This window comes from Rhinolophus sinicus, chromosome 1 (assembly GCF_057876585.1).
Source record: "Rhinolophus sinicus isolate RSI-liver-muscle chromosome 1, RSI-T2T, whole genome shotgun sequence".
Taxonomy (NCBI): Eukaryota; Metazoa; Chordata; class Mammalia; order Chiroptera; family Rhinolophidae; genus Rhinolophus; species Rhinolophus sinicus.
Window position 1 is genome coordinate 110,699,779 of NC_142501.1, and position 23,299 is coordinate 110,723,077.

Consider the following 23,299-nt stretch of genomic DNA (forward strand, 5'->3'; position numbering starts at 1 on the left):
GGTGTATTTTTAAAGAATTTCTCCTGCATTTCTCACACCTGCAGTCTCCAGGCAATGCCGGAGAAGTAATAATAATAGTTAACACTTACTGAGGATTGGATGCTGGCTGTTCCGTGTCTGGCACTGTGCTGAGTATACTGACATCTGATATCACGTTAGTTCCTCACAACAGTCTAGACGTGTCTACATTCTATAGATGAGGTCACTGAGGTGCAAAGGTGAGGTACCTTGCCCGAGGTTATACAGCTGGTAGGAGACAGAACCAAGATTTGAACCCAGCTCTTCAGACTCTGAACCAAAATTATTATACTGCCTCCTACCATCCTTCATGACCTTGCCCTGTAAAGCTCTTTTCCTAAGAAAGAGACATTCGTCATTTTGATGTGATTTTGACAGTGTTACCCACTCTGCACATCTTAATTTTAACTATAATGATGAAATTGAAAGCTAATTTTCCAATTAAAGATAAGTCAGCTAGGGGATTTGTGCTTCTGACCAAGATGAAGTAAGAGGGACTGGATTTAGTTTACTGTCTGATGAAACAATTTTAAGAAATACAAATATATTTTATAAGTATAGTAAAAAATTAGATTACATTTTTGAAAAAGAAAAACAGTTTGCAAGGCACTGGACACCAGACAAAGAAAGATAGTGGTCTGTAAGAAATGGGAAACTAAAAAGGTGACAGGATGAAACAAAGGAAGACTGTCAGACTTGTGGGATTCTAAGCAGGAAACAGGCTGATGGAGCTATTCAACTACAAACATGCTCTGCTCTTCAAGGAAATGGAAGGGTGACTCTGAGGCTGCTGCAGACCCAGCGGAGGGGCCAGTGCTGCCTCCATGGGCTCAGAGGCAGCATCACGGAATCTCCACCAGCCCAGAGGCAGGAGCTGGCTCAGCCGTCATGGGCCCAGAAAGTGGATCAAGCCTCAGAGAATTATTCTTAAGCCCTGACACCTAATGGAACTTGTCCTAACAGGCTTCAGACTTAGTTAGACCAGTGACCCCCTTTATTCCTCCAATTTTCTCTCTTTTCTTTTTGGAATGGGAATGACTATCTTATGCCTGACTCACCATTATACTTTGGAAGAGGATAACTTATTTCTTATCAGGTCCACACATGGACAGGTAATGATATTTAGATGAGATTTAAGATTTAAAGTTAGTGCTGGAATGGGTTCAGACTTTTGGGGGTGTTGAGATGAATACACTTTGCAAGTGATATAGATGTGCATTTTGGAGGTCCAGAAGGCAGACTGTACTGGGTTGAATTGTATCCCCCTAAAATCGTGTCCACCCCAAACCACAGAATGTTACCTTAATTGGAAATAGGGCTTTTACAGATGTAACTAATTAAGATGACGGCACACTGGGTATGATCCCTAAATCCAATATGACTTGTGTCCTTATAAAAAGAAGAGAGGAGATACAGTGACATAGACACACAAAGGGAAGATGGACACGTGACAATAAAGGCATAGACTGGAGTGATGCAGCCGCAAGCCAAGGTACACCAAGGATTGCTGGCAACTCCTAGAAGCCGGGAAGAAGAAAGGAAAGGTTCTCTCCTAGCATCTTCAGAGAGAGCATGGCCCTGCTGACATCTTGATTTAGGACTGCTAGCCTCCAGAATTGTGACAGAATACCTGTCTGTTGTTTTAAGTCACTCATATTCTGGTATTTTGTAACAGCACTCTTAAACTAATACACTATGGTAACACTAATCAAAAGAAAGTTGGAGTGGCTGTATGTTTAGTAAGAATACAAGCAGAGTTAAAGTGAGGTTTTGGTTATGATAAATGGGTCAATTTATCAGTTGATCAAGAGGACACAGAAATCCTAAACTTTTATGTATCTAATAAGAGAGGTTCAAAGTACATGAAGTAAAAACTGACAGGAGAAGTAGACAAATCCACCATAGTTAGAGATTCCAACATCCCTCTCAAAAATTTATAGAACAAGTAGACAGGAAATCAGTAAGAGTATAAGAGATGTGAACAACACCTAAACCAACTTGATCTAATTGACATGTGTAGAACATTACATCCAACAACAGAATTCATAGTCTCTTCAAGTGCATCTAGAACATTTAACAAAACAGACGTTCTCTGAGCCATAAAACAAGTCTTGATGAGTTTAAAGGTATTCAAGTGATACAAAGTACACACTTTGACAAAATAGAATTGAATTAGAAATAATAACAAAAAAATCTCCAAATATTTGAAACTACAATAATATGTTTACAATAGTCTATGTGTTAAATAAATCAAATGGAAAATTAGAAAGTTTTAAACTTAATAAAAATGGAAACATAGCATACCAAAATCTGTGGGATGTCACTAAAACAGTTATTTTGGGGGACTCTTTAGCACTAAACCCCTTTATTAGAAACAAATCTCCAATCAATCACTACAATTTCCACACTAAGAAACTACAAAGAGAAATGCTAATTGAGCACAAAATAAGAAGAAAGGAAACAATAAGGATGAGAGTGGAATAGAAAACAGACAACAGAGAAAATCATTGTGACCAAATGTTGGTTCATTGAGAAGATCAATAAAAATGCTCAACCTCTAGGTAGACCTATTAAGAAAAAAAAGAAAATATAATTTACTAATAATTAAAATGCAAAACATGACATCATTAGGGTTTCTACAGATACCTAAAGGGATAATAAGGGACATTATTAACAACTTTAGGCCAATATATTTGACCACATAGATAAGATGTCAACAAATGTTTTCTGTAAAGATACAGACAGTAAAAATTTTAGGCTTTGAGGATCATATATAGTATATGTGGCCCTCACACTTTTATTCAATTTTTATTGAAAAAAATATTTAGTTTTCTATCTTTAAAAAGGTAAAAACACATACTAAGCCTGAAGGCTATAGACCAACTGTTAACTTAGATGAAATAGACAAATTCCTTGAAAGATTAATTATTCAAGCTTACTCAAGAAGAAATAAATGACCTGAATAGCCCTACATCTAATAAGAAATTGAATTTGTAGTTAAAAACGTTCTCACAAAGTAAACTCCAGACCCAGAGAGCTTTACTGATAAATTCTACCAAATATTAAAGGAAGAAATAATACAATTCTACACAAGCTCTTCCAGAAAATTAAAAAGGAGGGAATACTTCCCAACTTATTCTATCAAACCAGCATCACCCTCTTACCGAAACTAAACAGACACTACAAGAAAACTACAGATTAATATCCATGTAAACATAGATGCAAAAATTCTAAACAAAATTTTAGCATATTGAATCCAACAATATATAAAAAGGAAAATTCATGACGACCGTACAGGTTTTATGCCAGGAGTGCAAACTTGTTGCAACATTTAAAAATTAATTAATGTAATTCATTATATTAACAAACTGAAGAGAAAACCATATGATCATATAATAGATGCAGAAAGTGATCTATTTAATTTAACAGATCCATTTAAAAACAACAACAACAAAACCTCTCACCAAACTAGGAATAAAGAGGAACTTCCTCAATTATATGAAAAGTCCACTGTTACTATCATACTTAGTAGTGAAAGACTGAATGATTTTCCTCTAAGATCAGGATTGAAACAGTGATGTCTGCCTTTCCACTTCTAGTCAACATTATACTGGAGATTCTAGCCAGTGCAATCAGGAAAACTGCAATATAAAAGGGCAATATAAATGAATACCTATATGGAAAAGGAAGAAGTGAAACTATCTTTTCAAAAGCAACATGGTTATCTAATTTAGAAAATTCTATAGAATCTGTGAAGAAGCCACTAGAACTAATAAATAAGCTTAGCAATTTGGCAGGATGTAAGATCTATATGTGAAAGTAAATTTTATTTCTATGAACTATATAACATTTATGATACCACCAAAGAAAATGAAACATTTGGGAATAAATCAGACAAGATAGGTGAAAATCTATACACTGAAAACCACAAAACAGTGCACAGAGAAATTGGAAAAGACCTAAATAAATGGAGAGAACACTCATTCATGGCTCAGAAGACTCAACATTGTTATGGTGTCACTTCTCTCTGAATGGATCTATAGATTTAATTCAAAACCAGTCAAAATCCCAGCAGGATTTTTTGGTAGAAATTGGCTGAAATTCATGTGGAAATATGAAGGGCCTAAAATAACCAAAATAACTTCAAAAAAAGAATGAAGTCAAAAGGCTAACACCACATGATTTCAAGACTTATTGTCATGCTGCAGTAATCAAAACAGTATGAGATTGACACAAAGATAGACAAATAGATGAAGGGAGCAGAACAGAGAGCCCAGAAAGAGACCTGTACATATATGGACAGCAGGTGCAAAGGCAATTCAGTGAGAAAATGGTAAGTTTTTCAACACATGGTGCTGGACCAATTAGTCATCCACATGCAAAAAAATAAATCCTTCAATCCTTACACTGTGTAAAAATAAGTAAAACTATGACAGGACTAAATATAAACCTTAAAACTATAAAACTTCTAGAAGGAAGTATTGGAGAAAATCTTTGTGACTTTGGGTAGGCAAAGATTTATTTCTTAGCTACAACTCTAAAAAGAATGAGCCAAAAGCTGGTAAATTTGGACTTCATAAAAAAATTCTTCTCTTTGAGAGAAATCATTAACCAAATGAAAAGACAAGTCCCAGACTAGGAAAGACCTTTGTAAATTATATATTTGATAAAGAACCCTGAAAACTCAACAATAAGAAAATAAACAACCCAAGTTTAAAAAAAAAAATGGGCAAAAGAGTTGAATGGGTACCTCTCCAAAGCATACAGGCAGATGCCAAATAAGCATATGAAAAGATGTCAATATTGTTAGTTGTTAGAGAAATCCAGATTAAATCTAAAATGAGCTACCACTACTATAACCTATTAGCATGGCTAAAATTTAAAGACTGGTCATACCAAATTAGGTGAAAAGGGAAGTACTGGAACTACCATATATCTCATGCTCTGATGGTGAAATGTAAAGTATTACAGTCACTCTAGAAAACAGTTTGGCAGTTTCTTAAGTGAAATATACACCTACCACATGATGTGGCCATTCTACTCCTGGATGTTTACCCAAAAGAAAGGAAATCATGCAATGTCCATGCAAAGGTGTGTACATGAATATCTGTAGCAGCTTTATTTGTAATAGTCAAAAGACAGAAACAACCCACATGTCCATCAAGATGAGAATGGATAAACAAACTGGCATATTCATACATATTCCTACTATTACTGATATAGGCTACAACATGTATGAATCTCAAAATGATTATGCTGAGTAAAAAAAAGCCAGACCAGGGAAAGTAATAGTGTATGATTCTATTTATATAAAATTCTAGGAAATGCAAACTAGTGTAGAGTGACAGAAAGCAGATCAGTGATTACTTGGGGATAGGGGAGATGAGAGAAAGGGATTACAATAGGGCAGGAGGAAACTTTTGGGTTCATGGGTACATTCATTAATTGATTGTGGCAATCTCAGATAGTTTCATGGATGTATACAGATGTTGAATCTTACCAAATCTTGCACTTTACATCTATGCAGGAGCTCGTGTATCAATTACATCTTAGCAACGCGGAGAGGGACTCTTCCTAAAGGAAGAGGAGTAGGGGGAGAGAGGGAAGGGAAGGAGGGAAATTTCAGGGCTCAGAGAAGCAGTCTGGGATGTTAGGTTAGTAAGAGGAACATGAGAACGTCCTTGAAGTTCCCCAATATCATTTTCTAATCTGAGTAAGACTGGCCCTAACACATATAGGCTAAGTGGCATGTTCCATTGGAATGTTTGATCAAATGGTTCCATTCGCATTTACTTTTTACAACTTTTCTCTGATATTTGTGGATCATCAGGGTTCGACCAGCCCACCACCTCAGAAAGAGCTAAGCTTTCCACTCTATGATGTTAGATGAAAAAGTGGAAGACAACACATAGAACCCAGGACTCAGTGGTCATCTAAGATTTCTTTTATTTTTATTACTAGAACAGCCTTATTTTCTACTTAACCCTTACTGCAGAGAATTTCCAATAAGCAAATCTGACTTATGAAAATACAAATGTGTAAAACAAGTGAGAGATCACATTCCTTACTAAAACGATCCCCAAAGGGCTCCTTTAAGTGGGAAAGCTTCTTGAGGGCACCTAAAATTGATTCAACACATAAAAAATTGACTTTGTACACATCTCAGGAGCCTATCTGCATACTCTTAAACCAGCCTTACCAAGCAAAATGAGTTTTTAAGTAAGATGCATTTTCTGTGAATGAGCCTCTCTGGTCATAGGTCTCCACCCTACGTGCCCCCAAACTCCCACTGGCAGCCCTTGGTGAAGGCCCACCAGTAAAGCTGTACCCAATGTGCTGCTGAGCAATCTGCAGAAGGGCCTCCTCACGGATGTCAATAGCGCCCCTAGTGGACGGGAGGCTCGCTGAGCAGCTTTTGGGAAGGCGACCTGGACACCCTGTGGTCTTGCAGGAGGTGCTGATTCCTAGGCCCGTGTATACCCCAACACCATAAGCGACCCACTGGCAGTGTGGCTGGACCTGGCTCGGGCTCGATAAGGGTCCCCTCCACAGCTCCATAGGCGGGTATAGCAAGTGGCAGGCAGGTCTCGCACAGAGCACGATTCTTGTCTCATACTGGGCAGAGGATCTGTGCCCAGCTCCTGCTGCCCTTCAGGAAATGCCACAGTCAGCTCGTGCACCTCAGAGAGCCCTGGCACTTCTCTCTCCTGAGAGCTGGAGGCCCTGCTCTCCTCTAGGCCGTCAGGTTGGCTGGAAGGCCCTTTAACAAAACGAGTTGTGTGTAAGACTGACATTTTCTATGGCCCCCACCCTCTACCCCATTTCCACAGAGGCATCACTTACCAGCCTACTGAGTTTCCTTCCAGGCCTGTTTCTATGCATTTCGTACTCAGATGTACCTATGGAGCATCTTGTTCTATGTTTGTTTATAACATCAACAGAGTAAAACCCAACATATTATTCTGCAGCTTATTCTTTTTATCATTCAGCATGCCTTGGAATTCTCTCCATTTTAGAACACAGGTGGCTATCTCATGCTTTCTAACCTTCCCACAACTATTCCATGGTGTGCCTGTAGCCAGGTTTATTTAGCCATTACCTTATTCGTGGGCATTTAGATTGCTCAGTTACACTCGGCGTTGTGATTAATGGCCATGTCACTGCTGTCTTGTGCATGTAGGTGAGAGTGTCTACCCAGAAGTAGTCTAAACTAACCCTTGACCCTAGGCCTGATTCTGAGAAATGCCCTTTCGTACACATATTTACTCTCAATACCTCTAATATATACAGACCTTTTCCATAGACAGTATCCATGTTGGAGAACCAGGAAGAGAAAAGCTTACAGATGTATAAGTGAAGTTGGGGAGGGATATTTTTTCTTAGATCCTGTTTCTCTCATTTTGGCTATTAGATTTCTATACCAATCCACCAAGATTATCATCCTATTTTTAGTGACTTTGGACCATGATTAGCCACATGTTTTGTTTTCTTGTTTTAACCATTTATATTAGAGTTAGACAAGCCTGGGTTCAAATTTACGTGACTTCTCTGAGCCCTCAGTCTCTTTATCTTAAAAATGGGTGTCATGATAACCATCTAACAGTTGTAAAGAATAAAAGAGAATTTATGTAAAGTGCAAAGCAAAGCAATGGAAGAATGGTAAGTAGGTAGTAATTGATGGGTGTTATGGGATAAATGATAAATTTTTATAATATAAATCTCATCCGAGTCTATTTCAGTGTTTTGAATATTGAGGGTATTTTTAACAAGAGCAATTCCTCAGTGTATCAGTATCTTTGATACTAACGGTTAGTTCTGTGGATGGAAATGTATTTATCCATCCCACACACAATAACACATGCCCTTTTAGATTTATGCTAATTGCGTTTAAGATTTGGTCTAAGTTTGTTAAACTATTAGATAATCTCAAGGTTGTAAAGGACCTTAAAAGATGATCTGTTGCAATCCCCACCCCCTTTCCAGGTGCACAGCCTTTGTATAACAATTTATTTCCCAAGACAGCTAATTCAACCAGATAAGTGGTGAAAATAGCCTTAATTTCCAGAGTCGTATTACCTAATTTTCTTCCATCTTCAAAGTCATTCAGGTGATTAATTTTCAATTATTCCCAACATAAATGGGAAAGACCTGAAAAGAGCCCTCTTCATTGATTCAACATATTCAATTTATTGAGCACTTTATGACAGCCACTGTCTATTCTGGATGCTGGTGATGGGGATGGACATGAAAGAGCATCCCTGTCCTCATGGGCCTCACAGTCTAGCAGGGGAGACAGTGATACAGTGGCCTTGACTCAGAGTCTAGATTTATGAGATGGTAGGACTTCACTGATCCTAATTAGACACTGATCCTGTTAGGCTGATGTTGACCATGCACTCTGTGAGTTACTAAATGAGAGGCAGATTTGTCACAGTCCAGGGACTTCTTAGTTTGGGCACTGCATAAATATGCAGCAAATAAACAAAGAAACGGTGTTCTGTAATACAGAGCTGGAGGAGACACCTTTCTAACACAAGCAATTTTTTTCCCCAAAATTCTTGAGCAAGAAAACATACTCTACAAATATAGCATTTCCTTTTATATTAAAAGACACCACACACACACACACACACACACGCACGTGCACGCATGTATGCCTACATGCATATATTCACACATACATACAAAACTAAAAGAGAACATTTTTTTTTATAGCTTGCAGCAGGCCCTAGAGCTTTAAGTACTGAAACCTTCAATTTGTACCAATAATTCATATACAGCTATATGGGGTGAAAAAGGTTAATGATGGAATTTTTTTTTAAATACGTTCCATTGACTATAAATGGCAGATCTGACAGTTAAAATGAAAATTGTTCCAGAAGAAACTTTAGTCAAACTAATTATTTGAGACATTATAAGGATATATAATTATATTCTTCACCTTTAAAAAAAAGTTTTATTACAAATGTGCTTTTAAAGAACAAGTAGAGAAGTAAAAGCTGTAATTGTTCTTAATTATAGCTAACCGTAATTGCACTCAATTGCAATATGCTGAATATCACCAATGGCTAACGAAATTCTGGCATACAGACAGTGCACCCACATTCATGGGATGAGACATAGTTTTATGAATATTATGTTATCTATAATTTAGCTCTGTTGGTTCCATTACTGTTGGTTTTATTGTATTTATTTCTCTTAGTTATTGTAGAGATATAATTGTCATCTATGGTATAAATTTGTGGAAGGTTGGAGATTTCATCTGGGGTTGCTTCAAACTTCCCATTGCCACAAAAAAAGAAAAACAACCATATTGGCGATTGTTAAATGAGAGCCTTGGATGTGTCCCTCCACGGTTGAATACACAGATTTGAATTTGCAGAGGTAGTGATGAATACCACATTTAATTTACCCAGCAGGGTCCAAGAAGTGACCTGGAAAGTGTGAATCATCTAAAGTAGCATTAACTGCCCCTCTGCTGATAGCTCTCAGAGTCCTATTATTTCAAGTGGGTAAATTTATGAAGGGTGATCATGTTCCACGAATGGGAGAATCTTCGTCTCGCTCTCCTCTGTGCTCAGAACTCAGATTTAGGTCTATATTCCTGCCTACATCTCTGATGTCACTGCCCACCTTTATAGTCCCTCGAAAATTCTCAAACCTCTTCGCACCCCAGTTTATTCAATAGTGCTATCCTATTCCACACCCAGGACTGCATAAGGGTAGTTTTTTTTTTTGTTTGTTTGTTTGTTTGTTTGTTTGTTTTTAATGAATATGCTATTGGAGAAATGTGGATTCTATAACTTTTGGAGAAAGGGGCTTTTTGTTATGTGTTTATAGCCACTGTTCTGAAAAGTTAAATACACAAACAAACAAACCAAGATTCTCTGAAACCACATCAGAACAGCCTTTATTACTTTTCAATTTTCATGGGTGGCTGCTATGATCTTTCAACCCTATGGCCTTGACACAATTTCTAGTGTATTTTTTAATTGAAAAAAGAGGAGGCTGACCCCTTGGCCTGAGCCCCATTCCAACTGCAGGTGGAGGCTGGGTGCAGCTGGAGGAAAGTCCTCTGAAGGGCTAGCCTTTTGGCAGAGGTCACAGCTACACGACTGTCCAAACAGAAGCACATGTGTTCCTTACTTTGGATCATCAGGTGGAAGCAAGGCCAAGAGTCCAAAGTTCCAACCTGTGTTGCTCTAGCCTACAGCACCCAGTGCCTGCAGGGCCACCAGGTAGCGTCTGTGAAAGGGGAGGAAGTAATCGCTCTCTTAGCTAAGCTCCGACAGACCAGGGGTCCAGGCATTGGTGTGACACATCTGCATTTTCTTCAAGTCACTTTATCCCATATGGATTTTGAGGGTGGTTGTCAGAAGCCACCTTCCTGTCCCTCAGTCCTCCCAGTATCTGGCTTTCTGCCACCCTCCCCCAGGCTGTGCTCCATCCTGGAAAAGTGCAGGAACGTCCTGCAACTTCTCACATCTACTTCAAACTGGACAGTGGCTTTTGTATTTCAGATTCTTGGGAAGGGCAGCATCTGTAAGACAAAATATCCTTCCTCTCACTATCGGCAGCAGCATCAGTCATGACCTTGGCCTTATTATACTAATGCAATCTCTGGATTGGTTTCACTAAAAGCCTCCCCTGAAGGGAGTCCATCCTGGGGTGGGGGGATAAAACCTCATCCTGCTACCTCCAGTTAGGCACTCACGTATATAAGCCTTTGCTGCCAAGGCTTCCCCACTGGATGGTCAGCCTTGTGAGGGAGGGGCTCGTGTTCATTTATTTCCTGCTCAATCCCCCGCACGGGGAACCTGACACATAGTGGGAGCTGTAGAAATTTTTGTTGGGCAAATTAATAAATAAATGCTGATGAACTCAATACCAATAGTTATTGGTTCATGGATTAGGCCATTAGTCAAATATTACACTGCAGGCTGGTATTTGCAAATCCTTCTTTGATCTAGAAATTATCAGGCGTGGGGATGATTTTCTCTCATTAAAAGGACTGATTGGTGATATTATGTGGCTGGGAGCTAATAGAGAAAAAATAGGCTTTATTGAAAAATGGGGGGGTTGGTAGATGAGGGTAAAGGGGATCAAACATGTGGTGATAGGAGGAGAACTGACTCTGGGTGGTGAACACACATGTGATATATAGATGATGTAAAACAGAATTGTACACCTGAAATCTATGTAACTTTACTAACAATTGTCACCCCAATAAACTTTTAAAAAAAATGGAAAGAAAAATGGGCATTCTTTTAGACTGATTTATCCAAGAAAAAATTTTGCTTCAATCAATAACTTTTTGGTATATTTTTCCTTAAGCCCACTTATGAATTACAAGACACCTTCTAGCACAATAATGAAGAAATATTAAATGCAGAGGTCTTTTTGTAACCTGATTACCCCCACACACACACAGTAGCATAGTATTTGAAGAAAATACACCTTTTTTATTTTTGTTTTTTGGAGAGATGTTGTTTTGTTAACAAAGCTTTGCAATCACACACACAGCCTTACATGTGTATTGTCTGGTTTTCGTTTGTTTTTGCCTTTGCTTTTCCATCTCTGAGAGTACAAGTTGGTAAATGAAATGTAATGTGCCATTTCTAGGGTCTGGTCACATTTGCCACTGCGAAAGTCTACATCAGTGAGTTATAATGAGCAAGAATGGTTTGTAATGGCCAATTCAGGTCCTCCCTGGATCACATCATTTAACTGTGGTGGCTTCACAGAGTGTAAGGAGTGTGAAGATTAGTAGGTAAACTCAAATGTGTATGGGGACATACTCCTCCTTGCTTCCTAATGCCACCAGCAGTCTCCTCCTAACGTGCATTCCTGAGCTAAGTGTCAAGATGACATTTTTGAAGGAAAACAAAAGCTCTTAACACCACCTGGAAATGTTGGAAGGGACAGCAGTGCTATTTGAGCAGTGGCCCCCCTCCCAGATGACAGTCTGGACCAGATGGATGGTTTTGCAGAGTTGATTAAGAGAATTTTGACAATTTTATTTTCAAGGCACTTGAGCACAAGAATACAGACAAAGGCACAAGTTTGGGCTGTTTTATATATAGAATACTAAAAGAATCTGAAGAGATCTCGAGGCAAATAAAATCTTAGCAAGGACTCTGAAGACTCTCCTATTCAGGAGGCTGGATAGATCAGTGGTCAGGTTAAATTAATCTTAATGCAGCAAGTCTCCTGACACCCCAAGTTGCCAGCAGGCCTGTTGCCAGATGTGAGTCACTGGTCACTGGTTCTAAAGACCCCCCAGTAGATCCCTGTTTCCTGAGGGATCTGGTGGATGGAAGTCCCATCTCCACAGGATGGCAACCCTCAGCCTGAGGTAAATACCAAAAGTGGTTTAAAGAGAAACTCCGCCTTGTAGACTTAACTTTTTTAAACGAGGTGTGGAAGGGTTAATCCCTGTGAACACAGTCCAGGCAGCAGAACCCTGGCGTCCTACCTCTTGGGAAATTGGTCAGCAGGTGGGACTGACCAGGTCTGTGAATGTTGCTGGCTGGCAGTCCATGCACGCCCACACAGGCGTGGATTTGAGAGGCCAGCCGGCCTCTAGTCACGTGAAGTATCTCTTGTTGAAACTTACAGTTCTCTAAGTGACTGGTAAGTTTATCTGAGGGTCTTCTCTCCCTTTTTAGTTTGTCAGCTTTTTGAGTTTATAGATTCAGACCGCCTATCATTTTTTTAAGAAACTACATCAACAGAGCTAGTCCTGTGTGCTCTCTGCAGTGGGTACTAAGTACGTGGTAAAGAGAAGAGTGAAATCCAGGAGTGCAAAGAAAAGAAACAGGCATGAGAACTTGGGATGGGGGTAGAAGTGGTCGTTTCATGCATTCACATACTCACCCAGTTTCCTTATTAGCCCTTCCTGAGCACCCTATAGGGAATAATAGCCCCCTATGACCCCCACTGTATTTATACACTAAGTAGCAGTATAACGTAATGATCAAAAGCCAGGACTCTGAGGCCAGAATACCTGAGTTCAAATCCTGCCTCCGTCTGTCATTAGCTATGTGGCCTTGGGAAGCAATGGAATATTTTTGTGTCGTGTTTTTCTCATCTCTATTATGATTTAATCATAGTGACAACTTTATGAGGCTTTTATAAGGATTAAGTGAGTGAACACATGGAAATGGCCTAGAAAAGTAGCTGGTGTTAAATAAGTACCCAGTAAGTATGTGTGTGTCTGTGTGTAAGTACTCATATAGATTTCACCATGTGGGAATAATTGCTTGTGTACGCTCGCACGTGCCCACACGCGCGCGCACACACACACACACACTATTTTAGTCATGTGAATGAGAATTGAGGAAGGTTAAAAGTGGGAGAGCCAAAATAAAGAGAACATAAAGACAGATCACTGATTGGAGAGAAAGTGGGAGCCAGAGGGAGGAGCGGTGTCCTGAGGCTTCCTTTATCAGAGAAGAAATTTTAATCTCTGAGGTGTTTTGGATTTCCCAGAGCTAACTTCACCACATAAGAAAAGTTAAGTGTCCTAAATTAATGTACGGATTAGTAATGATGCCTTTAAGCTAATCTTCTTGTCTGCGTATTATTTGGAAATAGATCCAACTTTAAAGCCCCCAAGCTGGGACAAAAAAAGAAAAGAAATCTACTTGATTGTAATACTCTCACCCTTAATTAAGATAAAGGAAATCTCAGCCCTTCTACAACCAGAATATTAAATCATTTGCAGGACAGGCAATAAAAATAGGTATCTGAACATTTTTAAAAAGTCTTTTTACTTTTGGAAAAATCGAAGGTACCACTGGAGAGCAACATTCAGGTCTTAAAAATATTTATCAGGCTGACACACAATTAACATGGGTGCTCGTTTCCTCTGTTTTATAGTTGTCAGCTAAGTTTGGCAACTGGTGATCTGCACAGAAATAGATGGTGTGCCCTTGCTTCCACACTTCCTAAAAAAAGAACCGTTTGCACAGTTCAGGAATGGGAAGGAAGAGGAGCTGAGGAGGATGGACACAGTTTCAGACAGCTGATCACTGTGTGCTGGCAAACGGTCTGCACGTTTAAAATTAAAGTGTTTTGTCTTATAAGGAATGCTAAATCTACAAAAACTGTAATACATATGGGACACTTGTCTGCTTTTTGAAAAGTACTTGTTTCTTCCGTTTTTTAATTTTGAGAAAATTGAATTTATAGCACAACTTCAAGTTTGCAGAGAGCTTTCTCCTGTTTGTTCCTATCGATGGTTGCCCCAACCACTCTGATCAGAGGGCAGCATTATTATCACATTCTGGGACTTAGTGAGCCCTATGAGGCAGAAGGAATTGCCCAGGGATACACCACCTCTCAGAAGCGCAGGTCTCCATCGTTTCAATCTGCTTCTTAACCCCTAGGGCACCTCTGTTTCTTGGAATGTATAATTTCACTTTGTCATTTTCTTCATCATTGTTTTCTTTCAATTTTAGCATTCCATTCTCTTCATGAAATCAGATTATCTTGGTAATGATAACTAGGAAAGGAGATTAGTGCAATTAAATTCCGAATCATGCTACAACAGGCATTTTTAAAAAATGAATTTAAGGATTCAAATGACTGAAAGTAGAAAATGTGTCATGTTTCTATTGCACTCACATTTATTGGGTGTCTGGTGTGTGCCAGGCACTGAGTATTTAAAATTTTGAATACGATGTGGTCTTTGACTTAGAGAAGCTTTCAGTAGTGGGAACATACAAAGTATCCACCACTCCGTACCTGTTATAATACCCTCTCCTGGAGAGAAAATACTTGGAAAAGGTCTGGATCTAATTCGTCCTGGTGCCTTTCAAAGTACCAAGCATGGTTTGAGATAAACATATTCTGAGGGCTCAGTGATTGTGTTGGATGAATAAAAATTAGTGATGAAGGCATCCAAATTGGGAATGAAGAAGTTAAATTATCACTCTTTGCAGATGACATGATGCTATATATAGAAAACCCTAAAGACTCCACCAAAAAGCTATTAGAAACAATCAACGAATACAGTAAAGTTGCCAGCTACAAAATCAACGCACAAAAGTCCATTGCATTCCTATATACTAACAATGAAATCTCAGAAAAAGAAATACAAAAAACAATTCCTTTTGCAATTGCAGCAAAAAGAATAAAATACCTAGGAATAAACTTAACCAAGGATGTGAAAGACCTATATGCTGAAAACTATAAGACATTTTTGAAAGAAATTGAAGAAGACACAAAGAAATGGAAAGACATTCCGTGCTCATGGATTGGAAGAATCAACATAGTTAAAATGGCCATATTACCCAAAGCAATATACAGATTCAATGCAATCCCCATCAAAATCCCAATGGCATATTTTAAAGAAATAGAACAAAAAATCATCAGATTTGTTTGGAACCACAAAAGACCCCGAATAGCCAAAGCAATCTTAAGGAAAAAGAACAATAATGGAGGTATCACACTTCCTGACTTTGGCTTGTACTACAGGGCTACAATAATCAAAACAGCATGGTATTGGCAGAAAAACAGACACATAGACCAATGGAATAGAATTGAGAACCCAGAAATAAAACCACATAAATATGGACAGATAATTTTTGACAAAGAAGCTAAAAACATACAATGGAGCAAAGACAGCCTCTTCAATAAATGGTGCTGGGAGAATTGGATAGCCACGTGCAAAAGAATGAAACTGGACTGCTATTTGTCACCATGTACCAAAGTTAATTCAAAATGGATCAAAGACCTAAGCATAAGACCTGACACAATAAACTGCATAGAAGAAAACATAGGTACTAAACTTATGGACCTTGGGTTCAAAGAGCATTTTATGAACTTGACTCCAAAGGCAATGGAAGTAAAAGCTAAAATAAATGAATGGGACTATATGAAACTTAAAAGCTTCTGCACAGCAAAAGAAACCATTGACAAAATAAAGAGGCCACCAACTGAATGGGAGAAGATTTTTGCAAACAGTGCCTCCGATAAGGGGCTAGTATCCAGAATATACAAGGAACTCATGCAACTCAACAACAAAAAAACAAACAACCCAATTGAAAAATGGGCAGAGGACTTGAAGAGACATTTCTCCAAAGAGGACATACAAATGGCAAATAGACATATGAAAAAATGCTCAACATCACTAATCATCAGAGAAATGCAAATAAAAACCACAATGAGATATCACCTCACCCCAGTCAGAATGGCTATCATCAACAAGACAAATAGTAACAAGTGTTGGAGAGGCTGTGGAGAAAAAGGAACCCTCATACACTGTTGGTGGGAATGCAGACTGGTGCAGCCGTTATGGAAGGCAGTGTGGAGTTTCCTCAAAGAATTACGAATAGAATTGCCATATGACCCAGCAATCCCTCTCCTGGGTATCTACCCAAAAAATCTGAAAACATTTAGAGATAAAGACATGTGTGCTCCAATGTTCATTGCAGCTTTGTTTACGGTGGCCAAGACATGGAAACAACCAAAATGTCCTTCGATAGATGAATGGATAAAGAAGTTGTGGTATATATACACAATGGAATACTATTCGGCAGTAAGAAAAGATGATATAGGAACATTTGTGACAACATGGATGGATCTTGAGAGAGTAATGCTGAGCGAAACAAGTCAGATAGAAAAAGCAGAGAACCATGTGATTTCACTGATATGTGGTATATAAACCAAAAACAACAAAAGAACAAGACAAACAAATGAGAAACAGAAACTCATAGACACAGACAATAGTTTAGTGGTTGCCAGAGGGTAAGGGGGGCGGGGGGTGGGGGGTGGGAGATGAGGGTAAGGGGGATCGAATATATGGTGATGGAAGGAGAACTGACTCAGGGTGATGAACACACAATGGGATTTATAGATGATGTAATACAGAATTGTGCACCTGAAGTCTATGTAATTTTACTAACAATTGTCACCCCAATAAATTTAATAAAATAAAATTTAAAAAAAAAATTAGTGATGAAGACCATTTATGCTTAGAAAACAATATTAATAATGGACATTGTAGGGCAGCTGGTTAGCTCAGTTGGTTAGAGCGTGATGCTCGTACCACCCAGGTTGCCAGTTCGATCCCTACATGGGCCACTGTGAGCTGCGCCCTAGATTGAAACAACTGCTTGACTTGGAGCTGATGGGTGGGTCCTGGAAAAACACACTTAAAATAAACAAAAAGTAAAAAAATAATAATAGTGGACATTGTAACCATAAAGATTCATTGAGAAGAGTATGCTCTTTATGGTGCCTTCTTTCTTAATAGACTTTGTTTTTTAGAGCAGTTTTAGCTTCACAGAAAAATTGAGGGGAAGATACAGAGAGTTCCCATGTCCCCCCATCCCAACACATGCAGCCTCTCACACTGTCAGCAGCTGCACCAGAGCTGAACCTTTGTGAGAATTGATGAACCTACATTGACACATCACCACCACCCAAAGTCCATAGTTTAATCATAGTGACAACTTTATGAGGCTTTTATAAGGATTAAGTGAGTGAACACAAGGAAATGGCCTAGAAAATACAACTCTCTCTTCCTCACACCAGATTCTGAGGACTCATTCTTGTGTTGCACGTTCTCTGTGTTTGGACAAACATATAATAACATGCATCCACCATTATAGTATCATGCAGAGTAGTTTCACTGCCCTAAAATATTTCCATATGTCACCTTTTGTAAATTCTCTCAGTTGCGTTATGAAGGAGCGTTATCCAGGTGAAACATCGCATATCTGCTAAATTTATTTTCCTCAAGGTTTTTTTTCTGTTTTTTTTTTTTTTTACAAAAGATACAATTTCATGAAAACATGAATGATGCAGATTGTTAGCAATAGTAAACAGTTAAAAATAAACAAGTCATCATCATAAAAGCTCTAGTGTTTTTGCAGATCTCAAAAATGGCGATTGATTGGTGAGTCTTGGCTACTCTGGTGTAATCGGGCACAGTTGTTTTTTCTTTGTATTTTTTTTAATCATGTGGCTACATGCTCCAATGAAATCATCAGGTTTTTAGGTGACATCTTTTCACTTAACCCATGTTCATATTCATTCATATTCACCAAAAATTATTTTTCCTGTGAAATAGTGTTTATAATTCTAATGTAAATTTTTGAGTACGTGGTTATACAAAACATAAGTTTCCCCTGGTATTGTAGTACGTACTTTGTTGGGAACATAAGTTTTTTTCCCAACATTTGTTGGGAAAAAGTTAAGGCCAACACATTTTTGCTGTAAAGTTAAGGCCAACACATTTTCTTTGCGTGTGTGGATCTACTGAATGGAGTTGGGCATTGTCTTCCCTGTATAAATCACACCCAGAATACACCAACTAGGAATTTCTAATTTATTTGTTAAGAAGAACAAAAATTGTAAAACACTTGTGAAAATATTGTCTTTCTTCCCCTGGTATTTATAGTTGTCCCTCCATCTAATTTGACATCAGCTTTTGTTAAGCTACCTATTATTTTTAATCTTTCCAAAGAATCCAACTTAGTTTTCAAAGAAACAAGAATTTTTTCATACTCATAGTTCATTGGTTTTGTATCATGTTGAATTAGATTTAAAAATTAGAATGAGTACCACTAACTTAAGTGGGTTGGGGAACAAACACACAGACTCTCAGTAACTATGCAAACAGGTGGCAGGAGCCAAAGTGAACCAAGCATTCTTGAGAGGGCTTGGTCACTATGTTTTTCCATGGGAATGGAGAATGTTGGTTAACACAATCAGACTTTGAAACAAAAGTCAATTATGGACCCTTTAATTTTATTGCTCTATTGCAGTGGTTCTCCATTGAGAGCAGTTTTGTCCCTAGGAGACATTTTGATTGTCACAAATGAAAAGGGGGTGGAGGTGGGTACTACAGGCATTGTGGGTAGAGGTCAAGGATGCTGCCAGATACCCTACAATGAACTGAACAGCCCCTCACAACAAAGGAACACCTGGCCCAAAATATCAGTATGGTGCGAGGTTGAGAACTGCTGCTCTCCTGTGATTTAAGTGGATTTATTACAACGTATGTCCCACATAGTTTAAAAAGATACCGGGGGGACTCATAATATTAAAATACAGATAATCTGGAAAATAAAAGTAAAGAGTTGAAAGATTAGAAAGAAGGAGAGGTAATTGTACCTCAACCCTGGGTTGCTGCTGTTACTATAAACAAGTTCTAAACATTGATCTGACCCCCAAGGGCAACAGAAGCTCAGAAAAGTTCATTAATTCATTCCTTCCAAATTGAACAAATATTTATTGAGTATTCACCTATGTTGGTCTTAAGTGACAAAATGAGAAATAATAAAATAAAGTTTAACAAGATATTTCTGTTGTGATGAATGTCATAAAGGGAGACTAGAGGGGGCTACTTCTTAGCTGGGGTACCCACAATTCCAAGTTCTGTTTAGAAAGAGAAATTTCTTCTGCAGGCACTGAATTCTCAGAAGAGATGAATACATGTAAAGCATTCAACAGCGCAGTGGACAGAGCTTTCAAATGTGGTTTTTGTTGAAGGAATGGAAACTTTCTCTCAAAATCCAGTTTCTATAGCAATGAAAGCTGAAGGTTTAATATTGTATGGTTATTTAGGGAAGAGCGTTTCTGGAGGAGCTGGTTTTAGAATAACGCATGTGTTTAAGGCAGTATGGATGGCTCCATGGGAACCAGCACATCGCTACAGTGCCCAGGTACTGTCACAGACAATAGGTACGAGAAAGTTCTAGAAGCCAGGAGGGCCAGAGACAGTTCATGGAGGAGGAAGTCCTTTGTTTGGATGGACAAGATGAGTAAAGACAAAGCTGATTTAAAGCTGAGATTCCTAACCCAGCATTGATGTATTAGCTTTAGGAGGTCCATAAACCATCTACAAATGTACTCCACATTTTGTGTGTATATGTATGGGTATATTATTTTTTTCTACATAAGGTGTTCATATCTTTAATGAGAGTCTTTAAAGGATCACATGACCCAAAGAAATGTCTGCACTACTATTCCTAAGAATTACACCTTTAAGCCTCAGTTTAAAGTTGAGCCCACCTCCACTTTTAAAATATTTCAACATCGGGGTGGTCGATTAGCTCAGTTGGTTAGAGTGCGGTGCTCTGAACAACAGGGTTGCTGGTTCGATCCCCACATGGGCCAGTGTGAGCTGCGCCCTCCACAACTAGATCAAAACAACTATGTGACTTGGAGCTGATGGGTCCTGGAAAAACACACTTAAATAAATAAAAGTTTAAAATAAAATAAAATATCTCAACATCAAGCCTCCATCACTTCCTCCTCCTCCTAGCTCCCTATAACCTCCAAGAACACATCTTGGATTGAAGGATAAGATATTGCAATTAGGAAAAAAGTTAGTTTTAAAATTTGTGTCTGGCAGCTCTTAATAGTATGCCATAGAGCTTTCAGTCAGTGACTTGTCTTTCGTGCCATTTGAATTATCATAGCATCTGCCTTCAACAGTTCCAACTGGCAGGACACTACAACAAAGAAATAGAAAACCATAATTTGCTACTAAAAGAATTGCATTTTGTGCTGTTCATGCTCCTTCATAAACCTCAGGTGACAGAGATCATCCACACAAAGACCCATCAAAGGAATTTGTTCCTAAATGGTTCTTAGAAAGAGAAGACAGGTTCTTTGTTTAACTGGAAAATATCTAAAAAGGTAGTTTGAGAGTTTGTTTGTTTTATCCCCCCTGCTATTTTCCTTCTGTATGTTGTACATTTCTAAATTTTAATGTTTTAAATTCGGTTAAGTTCTACCTCCAGGAAGCAGAGGCAGATACTTTGCACATGTATAAAATTTCCTTTGAAAGTAACCATTGACATGTCCATGGGAATTAATCAGAAATGTGATTAGAGTCCATTTTAAATTTCCAAACAGCTACGTTTACAGTATCTTCTGCGCACATGGGGTAGCATTACGCCTTGGCACATTATATTACGGTTTTATTAAACACAATTTTAGAATTTAACAAAATAAGCTCCTCACACTTATCTTCTTTTTCCCCTCCAGAGAGACGACTACAGAGTTAGCGGGAAGCCTACCAAGGTGAGTACGCGCTCTGCTTATTCTGTGCATGATTTCTCATGGACCCAAACGAAGTGCTGTATCCTCTTGGAGAGGCCTTCTTCACTCTCTCTTCCTCACATCAGATTCTCAGACCTCGTATTTCACTATATAAATACAGAATGCTGTGTAGGAGTCACATAGAAGTGATACAACCGAGAAGTAATGAGGGTGACATCCGTATATGACAGAGGAATCATTCTCATTCCTTTGAAGTTCTCCCATATATCTGGAGATGTATAAACGAGCTGTATTTTTCACAGAAATCATCAGCACGCTGCCTCTTTTATTATATTTATGGGAAATGGCAATCTAGAAACACATTGAATTTTGTTTTTCTTCAGTGTATCCATTATTATTACTGTGTTCAAGGATTTACAGATTTATGAAAGAATCCTGAGCTTCCCCTGAAGAACTTGCATCATAGTTTTGATGATAATCTCGATTTGTATTTCTTATCATCATGAAAATACCTACTTAGTAATAGTATCTCACCAAGAAAAGAAATCAATATATAAATTGATCAATGTATTTTATATATTTTTGATATTTTGTCACTATATGAAATAAGATATGATTAACAGGATGCAAATTATAGACAACTAGCCATCACAAATGATTACCACTATTTATTAGTAGAAAAAGAAAGGAAAGAAAGGAAGTGGCAATACTTTGAGATTTTACTGGGCGTGTATGCAGCACTGGGCATGTATTGTGCCTCAGTCTTTGAAGGTGCTCAGTAGCCGTTTGTGAACAAATGAATAGGGCATAGGGTATCAGGAACTGTTGGAAATAGAAATCAAGAGAATCTCAGGAACGAAAAAGAAGAGCGAGCAGAATATGATGAACAGCGCTAGGGAACAGGAACAGCACGTATCGTCACCATCTGTCACAGGAGATAAGCATATTTGGTTGCTTTTTTTATGTCAAGAAAATCTTTGCTTATAGGATCGTGATTAATATTGCCCAAAAACTGTTTACTGTGATCCAAATATTTAAATTACTCCATGTCTTAATTCTTTGGGTGACGTCCTGAAGAAACGTTTCAACTGTGTGCCGGTGTACAGGGTTAAAAGTGGACGTGCGTTCTGGTGTTTGTAGCCCCACTGTTTGTTTGTCATTGTGCTTTCACTCTGGAGAAAGTGCACTGTGAATATGTAAGCATCCAGTCCTTTTCGGGGAGAAAGAGAGTCTTGTATCTGCCCGTGTTTGTGGTGAAGAAGTTAATTCTCCAATATTGGAATCAAGAATGACTTTCAAACTTTTCTAGAATGGCTGAGGAGCAAATCACCCTCATAATGTCCGATGAGACCCACACAGAGCTCTAATCATGGAGAGAAAAATTACTCAGATGCCTGAGAAATCTGGTGCGCACCCTGAATTCTATTAAGTTGTGTTACTACCTAGCGGCCCTCCCTGCATTCACTGCTAATGATGTCCTCTTGTAGCGGGTTTATTACCCAAGGGAGCGTTCGCTCTCTTCTTGAGTTTGGTGGGAGATATTTTAATAATGAGCCTACTTATTATCTTTTCATGAATTGTTGTTATTCTAATGTTGTAACATGTTTAAAATACACATGACAACAGTTCTATTCTAACTGCAATTCTTAGTGGTTATAATGCCATGGCAATAAGGGCGTGAGAAATAATATGTCAGTTGTTTCTCAATTATGTTTCTAAAGAAGCCTCGGCTATTCTTTTAACTTCCTCCATGGGCAGTTCAGGACATATTCATTGACCATCATGTCCCTTCCTCACATTAACATGAAACGATATATTTATTTGATGGTGGATACTTCTCGTGGCATTCAGAGTATTTCTTTTGCTAGCATCGGTGTTTTTGTGCAGTCTTGTGGAATTCAATCAGTTATTCAGCTTTCAGCCTTTTTTCAAATTTCCTCAGCCTGTCACTGGGAAAGTTCAGATGAGCCCTGAAAAACCTTCATACTATTGAGAACAAGGCACCTGTAGTTACATTGTTTGTTTGTCGGCTAATGATTAGTGGAACATGACACTTTGGGGTTTTTTTATCCTTTTCATCATAAAAGCGTGCTTATGCGCTGACATCTAGGAAAAACAGAAAATTGCAATTCACGCATCTGCTAACTAGTGATATGTGCCTAGGAAGGAAGATGATGGCATTTTATAGCAGCTTAGTGGTTTGGTTTTCATTGGCTTTGACTGTCTTGAAATTTTCCGAAAGGCCATTTACAAAGATGGC

General features: G+C 38.5%; 1 protein-coding gene across 5 annotated transcripts in view; it reads left to right on the forward strand.

Moving 5' to 3' along the window:
* CELF2 (CUGBP Elav-like family member 2) overlaps window positions 1-23,299 on the forward strand; it is a 790,463-nt gene that overhangs the window by 377,658 nt on the left and 389,506 nt on the right. For all 5 annotated transcript variants that reach the window (XM_019738197.3, XM_019738201.3, XM_019738187.3 and 2 more), the window contains one exon: window positions 21,025-21,060. Coding sequence is in view for 2 of the 5 variants with exons in the window: in XM_019738187.3 (XP_019593746.1) it covers window positions 21,025-21,060 (36 nt within the window). In the remaining 3 variants the exon portion in view is untranslated. The remainder of the gene's footprint in view (window positions 1-21,024; window positions 21,061-23,299) is intronic.